At 39.4% G+C, this 14987-nt stretch overlaps 1 protein-coding gene across 1 annotated transcript in view; it reads left to right on the top strand.

Annotated features, from left to right (window-relative positions):
- gatad2b (GATA zinc finger domain containing 2B) overlaps nucleotides 1-14987 on the top strand; it is a 57691-nt gene that overhangs the window by 31383 nt on the left and 11321 nt on the right. Inside the window, exons 2-4 of the mRNA XM_007259838.4 lie at nucleotides 8103-8462; nucleotides 11388-11517; nucleotides 13163-13294. Coding sequence (XP_007259900.2) covers nucleotides 8104-8462; nucleotides 11388-11517; nucleotides 13163-13294 — 621 coding nt within the window. The 5' untranslated portion in view covers nucleotide 8103. The remainder of the gene's footprint in view (nucleotides 1-8102; nucleotides 8463-11387; nucleotides 11518-13162; nucleotides 13295-14987) is intronic.

The raw sequence follows: 14987 nt of genomic DNA on the forward strand, positions 1-14987 counted from the left end.
TGTAGGTAATGTAAACATACATTTAACTGTGATTCTTAACCATTTCCATGCTACATCAGAGTCAGAAAATACCTTGAAAAAGGCTTAAAATGTAACTCAGTAAAAATGAAACGCATCTTGTTTAACTACTCCAGCATTTAGTGAGAACTACTCTAATATTTAGTGAGGAACAAATAGAACTAGTCGCTAGTGTTAGATTAACTAAAGCTACAGCTTGTTTTGGAACTTTTGATTGAGCTACCACTTTTAATGTGGAATTTAATGATTTAAGATCATTTTTTTTGTTTTGCTAAAATGCTAAAAATGGGCCTAGGAAAACTAAACATTGATATACAGTACAGGCCAAAAGTTTGGACACATCTTCTCATTGAATGCGTTTTCTTTATTCATGACTATTTACATTGTTGATTCCCACTGAAGGCATCAAAACACGTGGAGTTAAGTAGGTGAAATAACTGAAAACATGTTTTATATTCAAAATAGCCACCCTTTGCTCTGATTATTAATATTAGTTACAGCTTTAGTGTAAAGTATTGGAAGGTGCAGTGTGCATGCACAATATACAAAGTTTGTTGAGAGGATTAAGATTTAAATCAGCAGCAGTCTGTATAGTCTGTAGTTAGAATTTAGTAGTTAAAATTGTTGAAATTATATGACACCCTTTTTTAAGCAGTTAATCTGAACAAACTGTTCACATTAATGTTTCACACAAATCTAATGTGTATCCAGTGTAGGTATGAAAGTGCCTAAAATCAGATTTCAAAAAATCGTATTTCACACGTCTATGCAACCCTGAAAAAATCCGATTTGTGTCACATTAGGGCAGAAAATCTGATTTGACTCGCTTCAGTCTGGTAATATGAACATGCCCAATGAGTAGACTAATTCTGCTCTTTGTAATGGAGCACAGTTTACCAGGGTTCTTAAAGGGCCAACAATGCTCAAAAAAGTTGTACTCAGAAAAGCATATTGTAGCAAAAACAAACAACCAATATTGTACATGACCCAGCTCTTTGTCCTGCGTAATTCGATTCCCCTGAGATGAGCTTTTGTGGCTCTGATTGTATAAAAAAAATAAATAAATGATATAAAGTTTCTAATGCGGTCTGTGCGGTGTGGATGGTATTACTGTAAGCACTAATATGTGGTGTACAGTATGCAGTAATATGTGGAGGTGTCAGATACCCAGTCAAGCGGCATTACTCACTGATTACAGATTATAGTACACGCACGCATGCACGCGCACACACACACACACACACACACACACACACAAATGGAGGCACACACTCTCTGAGCCTGCTTTGTTAATATATCTCTCTGTGCTGAACAAGGTCACAGTGGCTGCACAACTCCATGCTGTACTTGCTGATTAGTCATGTCTTATAGAGGGGAGGAAGAAAACAGCTCATATGCTTTATACAGCCGGGACTAATATTAGATACCCTGGAATGCCCCTCCTCCATCCACCCCCAAAAAGCATTTTGGTCTCTTTGTGTGTGTGCGTGTGTATGTGTGTGTGTGTGTGTGTGTGTACGCGAGATAACTGCTTTCTCCTGAGGTCTCACATTGGGCTTGGTGCAGTGCACCCATTCTACCCTCACCTACACCTTCATTTATCATAGATTAGCCTCAGATTCATTTTCTCTCTCTCCCTCTTTCTTTCTGTCTCTCTCTCTCTCTCTCTCTCTCTCTCTCTCGTGTGATTTCATTGTAATGGTCACGTTGGGGAGCATTGCTGTCTGCCTGTTAATGCAGCTCAGCAATAAGCGCTGATGGAGCTCAGGCGTCACGTGAGCTGGAGATTGCAGCTACACACCTTTTGTCTTACATTACAAACTTCCTCTCTCGCGAGTACAATCAGTCACAGGCAAAGTGCTGCTCCGGCAGTGTCTGAACGCCACCTTACTTCAAAGTGAGTGATAGCAGTGAAGCCTGAGATTATAAACTCACTTCTTTACTTGATTTTTTCCCCACCATGAGGAGATTAGTCAGCCTGCAGTTGCTCAGGTTCTGACAGGAAGCTTTTGTGAGTGTTTTTCATCTGTACGACTGCAAGATACACACAGTGTGTACATACTTTTTATGTACACACTGTACTCGCTCACTTTAATTTCTTCTTTTATAGTACAACACATGAAAAGCTATTGCGTATTTTAACTTATTTAAACATGTTTGAACAGGAGTGAGATATAGGAGTGAGGTAATATAACTGAACACATAAATCCAAAGAAATGTATTTTATAGAAAATCATTGTTAAATATAACTGAACAGTAATGTCATTTTCATGTGGAAAAGGTTAGGACAACCTCACATTAATTAAATAAGAATTAGGTTCCGTAATAGACTTAAATGAAGGACTGATGGTGTTTTCCAATATTTAAAGTGCAGGCATTAAATATTACTTGACCCGGTGTACAGAACAAAGGGTGGGTGGTAAAGCTACTGGCTTGAATTGTCCGTGCGTTCAGAACAGAGTATCTGACATTAGCCTGAACAGTTCATGCTCTCAAATGGATGTGCCATGTGCAAAGTAACACATAGTAATGCATCACATGAAGTTTTAGCGGCATCACAGGAGTAATCAAAGAGTTTCAGTGCACTGATTATTTGACTATGGACACTTTTTTTTCTTTCCATCTTTGGATCCTTTAAACTGTTTTTATTTTAGCCATTTGGCCATTTCTTTAGAAACACTGCGCAATTGGAACTTGTAACTTTCAAATTTAGTATGAACAAAGACATCACCCCCAAATATTTAGAAGGTTATTTTCTGTCCTGCCACTAAAACCTCCCTTAATTTGGGCTCACATAAGGGTTCCTGTATTGTCACACAGCTGAAAGTGTTCTGCATGGAGGAGTGGGAAGAACTTTCTCCCAGTCAATATTAGAGACTGGTGGACAAGGTTTATTTCAACCAAAGTGGGAAATACCAGCTCGTATGGCTAGGGGTGGGAATCACAAAGCATAAGCAAATACCAGGAATTATGGATTTATTGGTGTCAGTTTCACAGAATTTGAGAACCAATATTTTGCCCTATTTATTTATTTTGTAGCCGCGACACGTGACCAACTACAAACACAGTTTAGATTTTCTCAACTTTATACAAATGAAATATGAAGCGACATGCTACACTGGTTTACCGACCAATTTCTTGGGACCAATCACAGGTAAGGAGAGCAGGGGTCTGCAGCTTCTGCTCTGTGAACTTTTTATTGCTACCATACTCCATTTATATCCCGAGAAGTGTGTTTCTAAAGATGGCAGATATGCCTATAGTCGCTGTTTTTGCTCTATTTTGTTATATATGATTTTATTTTTTTTAAATACAGGGTCAGTGTGAACCCAGGGATGGGGAGTTTAGAGAGCATGTGATTTTAATAAAAATATTAATATTTGTATCAATAATGCATCTCAAATAAAAAAATATATATACAATATGTTGGAGTATTGTAACAATATGTTACAATGTTTTAGCATTTCTATTAATTACGTTTAGAAACCATTTTTAAAAGACATATCTTTGGTTTTGTGTATATTTTGGTTTTATGTAAAATATTTATATTAGTTTAGTTATATACATCTCTCAATACTGTTCTCATGAAGATCATATGTCGATATATTTAAATGTTTAAGATAAGATAAAGGTTTCCAGGGGGTGTTCAGATTTTTCTTTTAACAAGTGTGTGTGCGCCCGCACGTGCATGCTCTGGAGGCATTAATGCCAGGTTGCACCTGATATTAATGCTCTGTCTTATACAGGGGCTAGCTGCAATGACCAGCATACAAATGCATCAGACAGATAAAGAGGTTCCACCACAAACAATAGCCTGCAGAGTGTCCGCACACACTCTGACGCCGAGACACTCCCCCTTTTCGTGTGTGTGTGTGTGTGTGTGTGTGTGTTGGAGAGAAAGGGAGGAGGAAGAGTCTCTCTCTTCCCTCTGGCCATGAAGGGCTCGACCATGCGTGTCTAACTCAGAGAGACGAGCATACACACACATGATCATTTACATCGCTACTATGTGTGTACGCATGTCAGTGTTCATATGAACCACACACACACACACACGGTCTGAGTAGCTCAATCAGTAGCTGGTGAGGTGCATTGTTTTGGGTTTTTTTTTCTTCTCTGTCCAGAGGTGGGGTTAATGGCCGACTGCGAGAATGCAGCAGTGGAGAAGAGTGGTGCTTCCGCAGACGTGCAGCTGCAGTCCTGCGTCTGCATTCCACTTCATGATCATGCATTCTGGATTAGTCTAGTGAAGCAACTTGTTGACCTCATGCAAGAGACAGTCCAGTGAGTGGATTCCAGAGGAGGATGCATCTCTTGAATCAGTCACATATGACCAATTCTAAAGCTCTGGGCTTCTGGTGGGATGGACCAGCTCTCCTCTACCAGTTTAATTTACCAGTTGGTCTATAAATATAATTTATTGGTTGATCTTCCAGTATGATTAACTGCTTCTGGTCTGTAAGTGTAATTTACTATTTCATATACTATAATGGACTGTTGTTGGTCTGCCAGTATGACCTACCAGTTCTGCTTTACCAGTATGATTTAATGGATATGATGTACCAGTTCTGAGCTATTGATCTTTTCTAGCTGTGCTTGACTGAATTGATTTACTGGTTATGATTTATGACTTATCTGTTCTGGTGTGCTGAAATGGTTTACTGGTTATGATATGCCAGGGTAAATGACCAGTTTGTGTGATTCACCAACTTTGCTTTGCTGCTGTGATTTTAAAAGTTCTTGTGTATTGGTATAATTTACTGGTGGTAACATACCACTATGATTTACTTGTTGTGCACTACAAGCACAATTTACTAGTTATGATTTATACCAGTGTGATTTAGAGCTCTGCTCTAACTGATGTTCTACCTGTACAATTTAACCAGCTCTGCTCTACCAGTATGGTGTACCAGTTCTGCTTTAATGATATGATTTACCATTCCTTATTTATCTGTGGTCTCTGCACTACCAGCATTTTTTACCATTTCTGCTGTTACCCAGTCATTTGTCACATCTGCTGGACCATAATCATGACTTGACCAGTTCTATCTACCAGTATTTTCCTGTTTAATACAACTTACCAGTTCTGCTTAGCTGGTGTAGAGTTCCAGTCCTCCAGTTAGTGTTGTGTATCAGGTAATAACTCTTACAATTCCTTGCTGAAAGTTGAAAGAAAGGTTTATAACAGCACAAATATCCCCCCTCTTCTTTTTAATCATATTTTGACAGTTGTATTTTAAATAATAAATAATAGGTTGCCTTTATGTTTCACCGAAGCTTCAAACCTCCACGTTCCCCGGAGGAAAAATAGGGATGCTTTTCAACTTTTACCCTCTTTGCAAAGACCTTGGGCATTCATTCGGTGGCAAAGCCTTCATTCACCAGAGAACAAAGACACATGTAATTAGATTCCTCGGATAAGAGTTGAATTCTCAATCACAGTAATTAGAACCTAGGAATATGATCCCTCTCTGGAAGCTTGAAGGTCACCCCTTCCTCAGAAGCGTCTGAGCTGGGAGTGTGGAAGGAGTTTACTGGTGAAAGGCTGGCGGCTCTGTCCCGCCGTGCTGCTGATAAAGCTGTTGAATAGAAGAAGTTTCGGCTTTAGTTTAAGTTGGATAGCTAGCTAAACTAATTAAAAGATGTATATGAACTAGTTATATACAATTTGACAAGTCCACAAAAACCTTTTGTTTAGAGCAACTGTAAACATATAGACATTTGATCTTTGTTTGAACAATATTGAGAAATTGGATTTTGCTGTTTTTTTCTGCATTATCGCAGATACCATGACAAACATAAGGTTTGTAGTTTGCACAAAAAAGTTTAAGTGGCATTTGAGAATGTGCCTCCTGCTTTGATGGTAGTTAGTATCTAGTATCTAGGGACACCATTTAAATGACAACTTTAAATTGAAAAAACAGATGTAATATACAGGCGTGAAAAAATAAAGACTCCCTATGAAAACCCTTTATGTTTTGAACTTTATTGAACATATGGACATCTGGTCTTAATTTGAACTATATTAAAATATGGAGGTACTATAACTTGATAAGTGAAACTACAATAAATTTATTTTAAAATAATTTGTAAAACGTTATTATCCATTTAACAGAAATGCTGTTTTCTTGTGAAAAGGAAAGTTAGCTCACCCCTGCATTTTATTGGTAATCAGCTGCAGGTAATTAAACCATGGTTAGACAGGTAGAGGCAGAGAGATCTTTGAGGCAGAGAGATCTCAGGATTAGAAATTGGAAATCAGCCATTCCACTGTCTGCAAAATGATTGACAAGTGGAGAACATTTAAAACAACTGTCAACAATACCAGTTTATTCTGTCCTAGCAAGTTCAACTCAAGGGCAGAACACACAATATATATAGAAACCTTTAAACATCTTAAAAAGTCACCCGGGAACCCACCTTCAGGTAGCCCTCGCCACAGTCAGTTCATGTCAAAGTACAGCACCTACTATCTGTACGAGTTTGATTTTCATGGGAGGTGAGCAGAGAGGAAACTGATTCTGTCAAGAAAACATCAGGGCAAGACTAAAGTTTTCCAGAGAACACCTAGACAAAGATCAGGCCTCACGGAACAGTGTGCTTTGGACAGATGAATCCTGAGTCTAACTTGTTAACCTTTATTGAAGGAGAAATTTGCATCTGCTTCCGTGCTGCCGGGGGGCTTCCCGTCCTCGGTCTGTGGGGCTGCAGCTCGATATCACTCCAGCTGGGGACACGCTCTGGAAGAGGCAGATGATGGTGAAAGAGAGAAAGAGAGAGAGTGGCAGAGACTCCGGGAGTGTGGCTCTTTCGCTCACCCATCCCACTCATGTCAGAGCATGAAAACTACGATGATTTGAATGTAACGATCATGTAATTAAACAATTAGGTCTGGAAATGGTCTGCTTCTCCAACAGTGGCGTCCACTGCCCCAGCCAGAGACCGGCTGCGTGTGGGCGTGTGAGAAGGAGTCATGACAACATGCTCTCTCTCACTCACTCACCCACTAACACTCTCTCGCGCTCGTGCTCGCAGTCCTCTCAGTCACGGCACTTAGTCAGGGAAAGCCTGAAAATAATTGACTGATTTGCATGAGGCTCGAGCAGGGGTTGGAAAAACTGAATCGATAGCAAGTTGATCGTCCGCACTCAAAAATGGCTTCATCTTCTGAGTAGAATCTGAGATGGTTTGTTGGGGTGTACTGGTGTGATGTGAATGATCAGCTTTGGAGACAATCAGTGTATAAGATACTGTAACAGTGTTGCCTATTAGAGCTGCACCTAACGAGTATGCAATTATACAACTACTAACCAAGAACCATTTCAGCTACCTTTGAGCCTAGCTAGAGAAATTGACACCACCTCTGGATGGGGCTGCAACGATTTGTTTATATAATCGGCAATGTCGATTTAATTCAATTTGTCAACTTCAAATTTCAGTGTCCTACTAATCCTTGATTTGTCACAGTACCGTATTACACAAAGTGCTGGGGATATAAGTGCAATGGAAGATGGGTAAATAGCTCACTCACACAGGTTACACTCAATTTAGTCTGTGTCTCCAAAAGTACTCAAACACAGCATATTACAACAACATTTTCCACATTTAAAAAGCATCTAAACATTTAAATTCCATTTAAATATCATGTTCAGCTGTTTTTATCATTTTTAGGGATGGGGGAAATGGCAGAAATAATAGTTAACTAATCTAAAAAAATAATAATAAGATTAGTCGACTACCAAAGTAATCATTAGTTGCAGCTCTACTTCTGGACGTGGTTTCGTTAAGTAATCTGTTGTCCATGTGGTTCTATCAGCTATTGTTGAATGACTTCTTGACTTCTTAATTTAGTTCTGTCTGATGGATTGGAGATCACAAGTGTTCAGTTTAGGCTTGTGCCATTTCTCTTTCCTTAAATCATAAATAATAATTTGCACTGTTCTGTAATGTTTTCCATGTTTCTTGAAGAACAGTCTGATAATTTTCTCCCACATTTGAAACAAACTGCAAAGAAGGAAAAAATGACTGGGACATCCCTAGTAATGTATCTTTTCTCTCTTTTTTTCTTTCTTACAATTGTGCAGGATGGAGCGGATGTCTGAGGAGGCGTTGCGGTTGAACCTGCTCAAGCGGGGTTTGGAGACAGCGGACGAGAGGGAGGAGGCTCTGGCCAAGCGTCTGAAGATGGAGGGTCATGAGGCCATGGAGAGGCTGAAGATGCTGGCCCTGCTCAAGCGGAAAGACTTGGCTGCCCTAGAAGGCGCTGCTATGGCAGCGGCCATGGCCGAGGGCAAAGGCCCGGGAGGCAGCCAGGGACTTATGGGGGCCTCTGCCTACGAGGAGAAGCTGAATGGCAGCATGAGGGTGGTAAGCCACGGAGGGCCCAGCAAGAACGGCAAAGAGAACATGATGGACGAACCTGTAGATATGAGCGCAAAGAGGAGGTGAGTGAAAGAAAGTGCTCGAGTGTAAATTTGAGTTTTGAATTACTGGACAGATGAAACCACCAATTATATTGTTCCAAGTGGTCCAGCTGACTGTGGTGCTGCCACTATTAATTCAACGTTTGCTGGTTCGAATCCTGGATCATGCTGTTTGCCATCAGCAGCCGGAGTCAGAGAAAGCACAATTGACCTTCCTCTCTCTGGATGGGTAGATGGGGCTTTCTCTCCACATCACTTCTTATGTGATGCTAGTACAGGAATCTGTTTGTTAATGTATCAGTGCTGGATCTCTGCTCTTTCCTCTGAGCACATTGCCTATCCAGTGACTCTGCATCAGGAGAGGGCTAGACCAGTGGTGCTTTCTGGGTCTCCTGGCCACTAATGGCTCCTGATGATGGGACCAAAGCTCAGAGAGCCCGGGAGCTTCTAATGTGCAAATTCTCTGTCACATTTGTTAATTACATGCTATTATAGCAGTATGTGTATGCTGGTACTTAGTAGTTATAATATTACTGAAATGCCAGTATGTGCTAAAGCGTTCAAGTATGTGAGTCAAGATTCCTGTAGGAAGTACTAAATAAATAGCCGTGAAGGAAGAAGAGTCCTGTTGTGAGCTGGTGCTGCCGTGTGTGGGAAGAGGCTATTTGAGTGTCATGTTGATTTGGTTCTGACCAGTAGAAAACACGTTAGCTTTTTGTGTGAAGTTCTCATGATGCCAGGGACTAAAACACCTTCAGTTTAACTTTTTAGGCACTTAATTTACCAGTTGCTCACTGAGCAGCTTTCTGCCATTTTTTTTGCATGTGGTGTTTTCAGATCTGAAGTCATGGGTTACTGTAGTGGGTAGTAGCTGACCTGATACCCACACTTGGATTTAGCAAGCTACATAAATAAAACATAACCTATTAACGTTACTTTTATGGTGTAATTTCACTTTCAATATGATTAAATAAATGTATTTTTGTTTTTGAATACTATATTACCATTATATTTAACTATTCTAAATGTGCTCAAATAGCTATTGCTGGTTTACATTTACTGTTAATTCATCAGGTTTATGCTTATATAAGCAGATCCTGTGTTTTTCTTTATTGTAATGTCAGTAAGTTGTTTTTTCTTTTATATGACTCCTTTCAGGGAACCCAAGGACACTTTACAATTAACCCTCTACACAACCACACTCACATTCAGAACTTAACACACACAAACACGCACACATGCTTTAGGAGAAGCGGCAGACAATCGAGCGCAGTATACTCTCAACCAGAAAAAAACACCCACCTGCTCCAAATCTGTGCATGCACTCATACACCCATTCATGTACATATCTACACATACACAAACAATTTAGGGCAATTTAGACTAACCAATTTACCTATTTACCAATGTCATAACCGACGTAAGGAAAAACCTTTTGTGGACGACCATTGTTAAAGGCCACTTCAAGTTTCTGAAAGGACCTTGACCTTTCTCTGAACTTTTGTCTTTCTAAGGTAGAAAAATTCCCGGCACTTATTCATAGCAATGTTCATATGACTCATGTTTCCACAACACACAGATATTTTCAGTTAGCTTGATACATGATGTACAAATGAGAGTTTTATTACCACATACCTGTTTGTAGTTAAGTATCAGTGTTAATTATTGACACTTCTGCCATGCAATTAATGTGACACTGAAGTATTATGTCTATACTATCATTGTGAATTTGATTATGCACAAATCCCTTTGTTTAGCTAGTTGGCATAAGTTGTTAGCCATAAAGCTAACCCAAACCTTTTACAGCAGGGTTGTCCAAACTACGGCCCGCGGGCCATTTGCGGCCCGTTTCCTTTTTTGGAGCGGCCCGCGAGGTATTTTAGAAATAGAATAAAAGTTGGCCCGCTGTTAAGCAGGTTTTTATAATGTGAGATTCAAAGTTTGAACGCTAGGTGTCAGAAACGGGCCAAAGAGTCTAAAAGCGGAGAGGGTGCGCATTTCTAGCGCAGAAAAACGGGCCAAAGAGTCTATAAGCGGAGAGGGTGTGCATTTCTAGCGTAAAAAAACAGGCCAAATAGTCTAAAAGCGGAGAGAGTGCGCATTTCTAGCGCAGAAAAACTGGGCAAAAGAGTCTAAAATTTGCCGTAATTAAGGAGTTTAATATTAAGAATATTAAAAATCTTAGTTTACACAACACTTGTCAAAGATAGATAAAGATAGTAAGTCAAGTAAAATGGTGTGTAAATGAAAGTAATCAGGTAAATGTATTATTTAAAGTGGTATATTTCATTATTTGTTTTATTACAGACTTCAAATATATTTCTCCTTCTGGCCCCCAACAAAAAAAAGTTTGGACACCCCTGGTCTACAGCATTAAGCTGTGGAGCAGTAAAACTGTGTTCTCTGAAATGATGGTTCTCCATCTAATACTTTGTGGACCTGTGGACATCCTGACCTCACTAACAATCTTGCAACTACATAAAATCAAATCCTCATAGCAACTTTTCACTATCTAGTGGAAAGCCTCCCCTGGACAGTAGAGACTTCAGAGTTTAATACCCTTGGTTTAACAAGAATTTAGCTGGTTTCCTAATACTTCTAATAGTTTGTATATACACACAATTAAGAAGAAACCTTGTACCTCAAAAACTGCAACTTGACCAAAGAATAAAAAGCCTTCTTTACTTTTAAATAAGTCAATGTAAAACAAAATGCAGAAGTGATTTAGAGCATTTCTGTTGGCCCAATTATCATGAAATTCAGATGCAGTGTAAAGAACAACTGCCAGTTTGAGGTTCGAGAAATTTACATAATATATACAAACTATTAAAATATTTCAGTAGTTATCAGTGACCGTGTCACTTGTATCTTGCATTAAATTATTTTTGCTTTATTTTTTACTCCTAAAACCACCCTAACCTAAACCTTTTGCCACTCTCCCCACAGCGATGTTGATCGAGAGAGACGCACTCCATCTCCAGACGTGATCATCCTGTCAGATAACGAGGCGTCAAGCCCACGCAGCACCCCGCACCCAGAAGAGCGGCACCACCGCCCCAACCTGGAGATGTTTAAGGTACATCCCGCTTTCCGTTTCCTGCAGAGGCATTCCTGAACTCCTGCAGCAGAGTGCCTCTGCTCCACAGCCCCTCACTCACTAACACTAATAGACTGTGTCTGCTCCTGTCAGCCCACTGCACCGCTCTGCTCTCATTGTCAGGCCTTTAGTCTCCTTTATTAGGCCTATAGCCATGTGAGTCATTCCATAAGCCACGCAGCACTGGCACATTATTGTGATTAGAGAGTCAATCACAGTGTCTCCAGCTTGTACTCTTAATGCCACGCTACTGAGCGCAGTTCCTCAGCCAGTTCTCGGGGCCTGGAAGACCTTTTTCGTAAAGTTTACATGTCAATCAATGAGGAATTGGATCAGCTTGGTGCAGTTGGCAGGCTTTTGCCGCATGGGGAGGAGGCTGTTGGAGTTCACAATCTAGTTTTTTTTTATTATTCTTTATTAATCCAAAAGTGGTTCTGCTGTGGTATTACTCAAATAACTCTTTCATTAATTTTTAATAGAGTAATAATTCCACTCCCTGTACATGTTATCATGTTATGAACCAAGTAGCTAAAACCATTTAAAAGCCAAAATTAGAATTAAGTACTTTACTAGCTTTACACTTATGCAGTACAATGAGAATCACGTAGAGTCAGCACACAGGGTCAGTCATGCTAGAGGGATTGCAGTTATGCCACAAACCACTGATCAATGATCCAGCACTGTAACCACTGGGCCCCATAATTTTAATACACATTTTTAACCTATGGTCAAAAATGATCACAATCTGTGTACCTGGTGGTGTATAGCGTTCATAATTATTTTATTTTTAATATTGGAGTCAATGGTGACTCAATGGCAGTTTGAGTACTGGGCTATTGGTGAAAAGGTTGTGGTTCAATACCTGGTTTTGGCATGCTGCCCCAAGCAAGTATATCTTCACTGTGAACATCTATCATCACTGTCTCTCCATTTTTTTTATTTTTATTTTTTTATAATGTTTTGGTAATCTTTTCACTTTTTGGCGTAATGTGAATCTGAGAGTTAATACTTTGGAGACCCAAGGAATGTTTGTAAAAAAAAAAAAGAAAAGAAAATTTAACTAACTACAATGAAGTAAACTTTCACTGTACAGTAGTGTATCAGAACTCTACCTCCATGTTTATCTTGTCTGTGCCAATAAGAGTCCAGAGTGGTGGGCAGACACTTCAGTGACCTCGAGGCAGTAGAGGGTTGGTGTTTTTGTCAAGGGCAACTCAGTTCATAAAAGCCAGTCCTGGGGATTGAACCAGCTACCATGCAGTCCCAAGCCAAATTGACCAACCTTAAGGCAACAAATGCCACCATAAGCTGATGAAAATAATACTGTTGTGACTTAAAAACACCCAAAAAAATCTTGGGCTGAGTTGGTGAGAAATAATTAGTAGAAGGTATCAGATTAAAAAAAAAAAGACACAAAGACAAGGTGTCACCAAACTATTTGTTTCCAAGCAGCAGATGTTTTTATTTTCTCTTTCTTTATTTTTTTCTTTAAAGAATAAATCATACTTGAATTGGTCACCTGCACTGAGTCAGGCTGTGTGTGTGTTTGTGTGTTTGTCGTCATCTGTCTGCATTTCTATGACTGATGTATCTTAAGCTTGTGTGTGTGTGTTGTTCTCTGCAGGGGAAGACAGGTGAGGAGAGGCAGCAGATGATCAAAGCGCTGCGTGAGGAGCTGAGGCTGGAGGAGGCCAGGCTGGTGCTGCTGAAGAAGCTGAGACAGAGCCAGATGCAGAAAGAGAACGTGGTGCAGAAGGTCAATATACTGCTCTTCCCACCATTACCTCCATTTATCAGCACAGCTGAGTTAACACCTCCCTCCACACTGCTTAACACTGCTCCCGCACCTGACTCAGGCAGGCTACTGACCATTACTGCTCTACTCTAACAGAGAGTGTTTGTTTTTTTAGGCACTGCTGTTGTTCACTGCTGTTAATGGTCTTGGAGCTGTTTCATGCCTGTAGGATGAGGCAGTGAAATTTCAGAACACTGATATTAAATATGCTCTGCTCGATGCGATCACTAATAGAGCTATGCTAGAGCAGAACAGTTATTGTCATTATAAATTAATATAATACCCATTTTACAATTACAGCATGTGCTTCATGCCATTAATACAACATGTTAGCTGTATATGATATGATCTATGCTATATATGCTAACATCTATTTAAATTTTTACATAATTATAAAAGTTTACATAAACTCATCATAGACATAAATACAAAGCCAAACAGTGGGCTTTAAATGATTCTTATTACTGTTTTTTTTCTGGGGAAGAATAAGTGCACAACATATAACAAGTACAAGTTATTTTTTTAAAGGTCTTATTCCATCATTTTTTTTTCTTAATTTATTTTAAATGTTTAGTTGTGGTCTCTAGTATGAATGAATGAAAAAAAGTGCTCCGGTGTTTCTATATAGTACTGCTATTAGTGATCGCTGAAGAAAGAGGATTTTTGGCTCTTGCTCATGAATATTCATATGTACAAACATATCGCCTCTGACCTTTAAGGTGACCATGGTGGTTCTGAAATGAACAATGAAGAACTATTAGTTCAGTGGTGCTGAGAGTTACACAAGGCCTTTAACACACCAAGACCAAGTTCTCTTAACATCCTGCTAGTGATCTTGATTGACTACAACTGGTAGCTTTTCTGTAGCCTTACAAAAATGATTTTTGACAGTGAAACACACAGAGTACACTAGGAAAATCCAAAAATCTCAGTGCAGATCTGAGAAGAATTTTTGTAGATTTTCAAATAACTGCATATTTAAAGATAACAATTAAAACATATGTTGTTACAGAAAGAAAATAGTCATTTGGTTCCGATAGGCTAAACCTGTCACCCTAAAAGAAGATAAATATAAAGATGTTCGGCCACATTGATCAGATGTATGTTTGGATGTGCAAAGGTTTAACCATTGAACCTTGAGCGCTGCAACCTCTGTTTGGCATGAGTTGGTGGATATTCTCTTCTGGTGATAGCTGGTTTACCAGTTTGCTGAGACTGGAGGATTGTACAATGTTGATAGAAGCATAAAGTAGGTAGTCTACCTCAGCATAACCTCAAAACATCAGCTAAACATGACTAGAAATATTGCTATGGAAAAAATTAGGCAGACAGTGGTGTTTATAGGGATAATGGTGAGACACTAAATTCCACAACCCCCTGTACTAGCTGTTAAGCATGGTGGTGGTGGAAGTGGTAGCGTCTGCAGCAACAAAGGCTAACATTAAGGTTTTGGAATGGTAGACCTTCATTTTTGGACATGCTTGGACAACAACAAATTTAATTAAACACAACATATTCTGCCAAGATGCATGCTCAAATATCCAACCGAGATTCATCTTTCAATGGTCAGGCTCAGCTTACTGAGGGACACATTTTAATTTCAGAAAAAAACTACAATGAAACCTTGTAAACCAATTTCTTATTATTTTTCTAT

The sequence above is a fragment of the Astyanax mexicanus genome, chromosome 3, assembly GCF_023375975.1.
Source record: "Astyanax mexicanus isolate ESR-SI-001 chromosome 3, AstMex3_surface, whole genome shotgun sequence".
NCBI classification, from domain to species: Eukaryota; Metazoa; Chordata; class Actinopteri; order Characiformes; family Acestrorhamphidae; genus Astyanax; species Astyanax mexicanus.